The 6964-nt window shown below is 47.7% G+C and overlaps 1 protein-coding gene across 1 annotated transcript in view; it reads right to left on the minus strand.

The window, feature by feature from the left end:
* Positions 1-1355, minus strand: part of rab1ab (RAB1A, member RAS oncogene family b) — a 29757-nt gene extending 28402 nt beyond the window's left edge. Inside the window, exon 1 of the mRNA XM_080199974.1 lies at positions 1199-1355. Coding sequence (XP_080056100.1) covers positions 1199-1221 — 23 coding nt within the window. The 5' untranslated portion in view covers positions 1222-1355. The remainder of the gene's footprint in view (positions 1-1198) is intronic.
* Positions 1356-6964: the final 5609 nt, after the last annotated feature.

Here is a 6964-nt window from a genome sequence, read left to right on the forward strand (position 1 = left end):
TCTAGTCAGCAGCTGATCCACTCACTACTCTCATTGTAAGAAACATTTGATGCAAAATCAGACCAAGTGTTACACTGTAAAGTCACTCAAGAATAGACGTAAAGATGAGCTCATCTCTCTCATCATCACTGACATGTACATTTTATAAGCTCTGTGCATTTCCCTACAAGGTTGCCTTGTTGTAAATAAAAAAATGTGAACTATAAATTGACAGGCATTTTGGGGCCCAACTCATTTTGAATTAGTAGGCTATCAAAAAGCACCGAAAGGACTGGCATTCCAGAGTCGCTTATGTTGAGTGTTCAGTATTTAGTAACGTCCACGTAATCTACACCTGCCACATCCTGGGTGGATCACACTGGACTGGGTCAGGAAAGACTGCTGAAAAACCTTTACAGGCAGCTCAAAACGAAAGAAACAGACGCTGCAATAATCAACAGTGATCAAAGTTCTGGAGCCAGGAAGCAGTTCGTGCAAATTCAGGCACGAAAGGAGATGGATACAACTGGGGTAGTCAGCAATTAAACTACCACCGGAGCCTGCTTGGAGCAGTTTCTTCATTACACACACACAGAGGCCATTCAGTCCCTTCTAATCTGTTAAACTGGGGTCAGGGCAAAACAATCTCCTGACCCTGTTACAAAGGGGCAAAAGGAGGTCACGCAGTCCCTTCCAGCTTGGGGCAGGAGAGGGCTTTCAAAGGGGCCTTTCAGCCCCTTTCAGTCTGTTAAACTGCGATAGGAGGAGACCATTCAACATCTTGAACCAGTTCCAAAGGGGCAGGAGGAGGAAGCCACTCAGCACCTTCCAGCTTGTTGTGCCAGCCAAGGGCCGGGACACTGCTGAGGTGTACCACCATTCCACTTGCCCAGTTTAGTGGGTAACCCTTCGGCTGACTGGGCAAAGGGTTGGGAATGCCCCCCTGCAGCCCCAGCGGGACGGGGCGGGGAATCCAGATGCCCCACTGCCCCTCTCTATGGGGGAGGGGGGCGGTGAGGGGCTGCTGCCCTCCAAAGCGGGGAGGCCTGAAGACGGTGCCCTGCCCTGCCCGCCTGCCTCCGGGTGACTGTCACGGGCGGCAGGCCGGCGGGTGAGGGGGGGGACAGAGAGGGCGGTAGGCCCGGGGCCGGATCCGGGGCCCGGGGAGCGGCTTCACCTCCCAGCCGGCAGAGAAAGGAAAGAGAAAGGAAGCACTTACTACTCGGGATTCATGGTTGACATCGCAGTCTTCACCCCCCGCGCAGTTAGCTGTGTGTTTGTTGTTGTGTTATGGGGGAAATCGCTCTCTCTCTCTGGGGTTGGATTGTCAGGCACTCCGCTCCCTCCCCTCCCCCTCACTGACTAACCAAAATGGCGGCCCACCAACCCGGAAATAACAAGCCGCCGCGCTCCGCCCGCCGGGAATTGGAGGCCCCGTGACGTCACCCGCCCCGCTCCCCCCCGCCGCGGGCCAGGTGCCGGACTACAACTCCCGGTGGCCACCGCGCCCGCCCGCCGCATGCGCGCTGGCCCTCCGCCCCGCCGGCCGCGCCTCTGCGCCGGCGCGCTGGCCCCCCCCGCCCCGCCGGCCGCGCCTCTGCGCAGGCGCGCTGCCTCTCTCCGCCCCGCCACCCTCCGGGTTACGTCACCAGTGAACACGTGGCAGCCTGGCTGAGTTGGGACTCAGTGTGTGTGTAATTGGGCAATCAGGAAGCCGGGGCTTTGCACAAGGCCAGTGTGAGTGGTGTTTGTGACCACTGGTAACTGAAGAGGCATGTCATGAGACATTCCCAGAGAAATACCTCGTCAATAATAATATTGCAATCACTCATGGAGGGGGGTGGGTAGCAACTCTCAGCTTTGGAACCAAACTTGTATGGGGTCAAGTTGCAGTGTTGTGGGAGGAACCTATAATGCAAAAGGAGGACGTTCAGCCCATCACATCCGCACTGACTCTCCAGAAGAGTTTGTTAGCTAATCTGCACCCGCCCTATCCCCAAAAACCCGCACATTTACTGTGCCCAATGCAACTAACCTACACATCTTTAAACACTAAAAGACAATTTTGAATCATAGGATCCCTACTGTGCAAGAGGCGGCCATTGGCCCATTGAGTCTGCACCGACAACATTCCCTCCCAGCCCTATCCCCGTAACCCCATGTGTTCACCATGCTAATCACCCTGACACTAAGGGGCAATTCAGCAGGACCAAACCACCTAACTTTTTTACAATTAATTCTCAGCACATGGGTATCACTAGCTAGGCCAGCATTTATTGCCCATACCTGAGTTGCCTTTGAGAATTTTTTAATTTTATTAGTGTCACAAGTAGGCTTACATTAACACTGCAATTAAGTTATTGTGGAAAATCCCCAAGAAATGGTGGTGGTGAGTTGCCTTCTATAATCGCTGCAGTCTGTGCTGTGGATTGATCCACAATGCTGCTCACATGGCCAATCCACCCAATTTGCACATCAGTGGACACTAAGGAGCAATTTAGCATGGTCAATCCACCGAACAGGTATATCTTTGGAGTGTGGGAGGAAATCGGAGCACCTGGGGGAAACCCATGCAGACATGGGGAGAATGTGCAGTCTCCACACAGAATGACTTAAGCTGGGAATCAAACCTGGGTCCCTGGCACCATGAGTGCTAGCCACTGTGCTGCAGAGAGTGGAGATAATTGGATAGCCCTTTTTAAAGGGTGCAGCAGGATACTCTGAATGGCCTCCCTATCTGTGCTCTATGATTCTATGATGTAAGATCAGTGCTGACGTTTTCAAACTCTGATAATTCTTGCAACATGAGTATTACACCTTGTTCCACTCTTAGCAACTCCCTAATCTAAGTTCATCATTAACCAGAAGGTGCAAGGAAGCAAGAGCACGTTATCAGCATCACCTGCACATTTCCTTTCACATCACATACCATACTGACTTAAGAACATAAGAACATAAGAACATAAGAAATAGGAGCAGGAGTAGGCCATCTAGCCCTTCGAGCCTGCCCCGCCATTCAATAAGATCATGGCTGATCTGTCGTGGCTCAGTTCCACTTTCCCGCCCTCTCCCCATAACCCTTAATCCCCTCTTTTATCAAGAACCCATCAACCCGCTTCTTAAAAATATTTAGCGAGGCAGCCTCCATCACTTCAACGGGCAGAGAATTCCAGAGATTCACCACCCTTTGAGTGAAGAAGTTCCTCCTCAACTCCGTTCTAAACCGCCTCCCCTTTATCTTGAGGCTGTGCCCCCTAGTCCTACTGTCTTTTTTGAGCGGGAAGAGTCTCTCCACCTCTATCCTATCCATCCCATTCATCATCTTATACGTCTCAATGAGATCTCCCCTCATTCTTCTAAACTCTAACGAGTACAAGCCTAGTTTATTCAGCCTCTCCTCATAGCTCAACCCCCTCAACTCCGGTATCAGCCTAGTAAACCTCCTCTGCACTCCCTCCAGGGCCAAAATATCCTTGCGCAGGTGCGGCGCCCAAAACTGCACACAGTACTCCAGCTGCGGCCTCACCAATGCCCTATACAGCTGCAGCAAGACCTCCCTACTTTTATATTCAATCCCCTATATTCACCATTTCTTCATTCTCACTGGCTCAAAACATTGTAACTTCCTCCCCATAGAGACTACAGTAATTTTTGAAGGTAGCTTACCACCACTTTTTCAACTCGGGTAATTAGGATTGGGAAATAAATGCTGGCCTTAATAGAGACACCCACATCATATGAAAGATTGTTTCTTGCATGCTATACCGACAATGCATACTGTTCACATTGAAGGAAATGAGAGAGTGCAGATTGTAGTGTTACAATCTGAGCTTGGGGTGGCATGGTAGCACAGTGGTTAGCACTGCTGCTTCACAGCGCAAGGGACCTGGGTTCGATTCCCAGCTTGGGTCACTGTCTGTGCGGAGTTTGCACGTTCTCTCTGTGTTTGTGTGAGTTTCCTCTGGGAGGCTCTGGTTTCCTCCCACATTCTGAAAGATGTGCTGGTCAGGTGCATTGACCCAAACAGGTGGAATTTCACAGTAATTTCATTGTGGTGTTAACGTAAGCCTTAGCTTTGTGACTAATAAATTAACTTTAGGGTGTAGAGAAAAATCAACATAATGCGAGGTAGATCCATTCAAAATTCTGATGGCAGCAGGGAAGAAGCTGTTCTTGAGTCAGTTAGTATGTGACCTGAGACTTTTGTATCTTTTTCCTGACAGGAGAAGGCGGAAGAGAGAATGTCCAGGGTGTGAGGGGTCCTAAATTATGCTGACTGCTTTTCCGAGGCAGCGGGAAGTGTAGACAGAGTCAATGGATGGGATGCTGGTTTGAGTGATGGGTTGGGCTACATTCACTACCTTTGTAGTATCTTGCAGTCTTCAGTGGAGCAGGAGTCCATACCAAGCTGTGATACAACCAGAAAGAGTGGGAGGAAACAGGAGCACTGGAGGAAACTCACGCAGACACGGGGAGAATGTGCAAACTCCACACAGACAGTGACCCGAGGCTGGAATTGAACCCTGGCATCATGAGGCAGCATTGCTCGCCACTGCGCCGCAGGGAATGGAGGTAATTGGATAGCTCTTTTTAAAGAGTACAGCAGGATACTCTGAATGGCCCTCCATCTGTGCTCTATAAGATCAGTGCTGACAATTTTGAACTCTGATCAATCTTACAACATGAGTATTACACCTTGTTCCACTCTTAGCAACCCCCTAATCTTAAAAGTTCATCATTAACCAGATGGTGCAAGGAAGCAAGAGCACGTTATCAGCATCACCTGCACATTTCCTTTCACATCATATCCCATGCTGACTTGGAAATATATTCACCATTTCTTCATTCTCACTGGATCAAAACATTGTAACTTCCTCCCCATAGAGACTACTGTAATTTTAGAAGGTAGCTTACCACCACCTTTTCAACTCAGGTAATTAGGATTGGGTAATAAACATTGGCCTTAATCGTGACACCCACATCATGTGAAAGAATAAAAAGAAAATTGCTCCTTCCCATATTTATTATCTGAAATGCATGAGATGCACCTTTTGCTTTGGTCAAGTGTTATCTCAGTAAGATGGCCAATGGTACCAACATGACCATGTTCTATAGTTATTACAACATTCACTTGACCTCCAGTGTTATTGTTGAGAATGGTTTCTGGATCTGATCACACTTTTTTTAATGATCTCCTGCATTTCAGACATTTAAAATTCTTGTCATCGAGGTTTACAGCATGGAAACAGGCCCTTTGGCCCAACTTGTTCATGCCATCCCGTTTTTACCATTAAGCTAGTCCCAATTCCCCACATCTGGCTCATATCCCTCGATACCCATCTTACCCATGTAACTGTCTAAACACTTTAAAAGACAAAATTGTACCCACCTCTACGACTACCTCTGGCACCTTGTTCCATTCACCACCCTCTGTGAAAAAATTGCCCTTCCGGACCCTTTTGTATCTCTTTCCTCTCACAAACTTATGCCCTGTAATTTTAAACTCCCCTACCTTTGGGAAAAGATGTTGACTATCTACTCATCTATGCCTCTTATTATCTTACAGACCTCGATAAGATCATCCCTAAGCCTCCTACATGCCAGGGAAAAAAGTCCCAGTCTATCCAGCTTCTCCTTATAACTCAATCCATCAAGTCCCGGTAGCATCCTAGTAAATCTTTTCTGCACTCTTTCCAGTTTAATAATATCCTTCCTAAAATAGGGTGACCAGAACTGTACACAATATTCCAAGCATGGCCTTACCAATATCTTGTACAACTTCAATAAGACGTCCCAACTCCTGTATTCAATGTTCTGACCAATGAAACCAGCAGGCCGAATGCCTTCTTCACCAGTCTGTCCACCTGTGACTCCACTTTCAAGGAGTTATAAACCTGTATTCCTAAATCTTTTTATTCTGTAACTCTTCCCAACGTCCTACCATTAACCGAGTAGATCTTGCCCCAATTCGATCTCCCAAAATATATCGCCTCACATTCACCTAAATTAAACTCCATCTGACATTTGTCAGCCTACTGGCCCAATTGATCAAGATCCTGCTGCAGTCCTAGATAACCTTATTCACCGTTCATGATGCCACCAATCATGGTACCATCTGCAAACTTAGTAACCATGCTTCCTAAAATCACATCCAAATCATTAACATAAATAACAAATAACAGTGGGCCCAGCACTGATCCCTGAGGCACACTGCTGGCCACAGGCCTCCAGTTTGAAAAACTCTCTACAAGTACCCTGTGTCTTCTGTCATCAAGCCAATTTTGTATCCAATTGGCTACCTTACCCTGGATCCTGTGAGATTTAACCATATGCATCAACCTACCATGATGTACCTTATCAAAGGCCTTGCTGAAGTCCATGTAGACAATGTTGATGGCACTCCCCTCGTCTACCTTCTTGGTTATCCCCAGTTCATGAGACATGATTTTCCACTCACAAAGTTATGCTGACTGTCCCTAATCAATCCTTGTGTCTCTAAAAGCCTGTAGATTCTGTCTCTCAGAATACCTTTTAACAACTTATCCACTACAAATGTGAGACTCATCGGCCTGTAGTTCCCAGGCTTTTCCCTGCAGCATTTCGAAATAAAGGCATAACATTTGCCACCCTCCAATTTTAAGGCACCTCACCTGTGGCTGTTGATGATTCAAATATTTCTGCGAGGGGACCCACAATTTCCTCCCTAGCCTCCCACAACGTCCTGGGATACGCTTCATCAGGTCCCAGGGATTTATTTACCGTGATGCACTTGAAGACGTCCAGCACCTCTTTCTCTGTAATATATACACTCCTCAAGACATCACTATTTAGTTCCCCAAGTTCCCTAACATCCATGCCTTTCTCAACAGTAAATACTGATGAGAAATATTCATTTAGGATCTCACCCTTCTCTTTTGCCTCCGCACATTGACAGCCTTGTTAATCCTTAAGAAGCCCTACTCTCTCCCTAGTTACTCTTTTGCCC

The sequence above is a fragment of the Carcharhinus amblyrhynchos genome, chromosome 12 (genome assembly GCF_965287045.1).
Source record: "Carcharhinus amblyrhynchos chromosome 12, sCarAmb.v2.hapA, whole genome shotgun sequence".
NCBI lineage: Eukaryota > Metazoa > Chordata > Chondrichthyes > Carcharhiniformes > Carcharhinidae > Carcharhinus > Carcharhinus amblyrhynchos.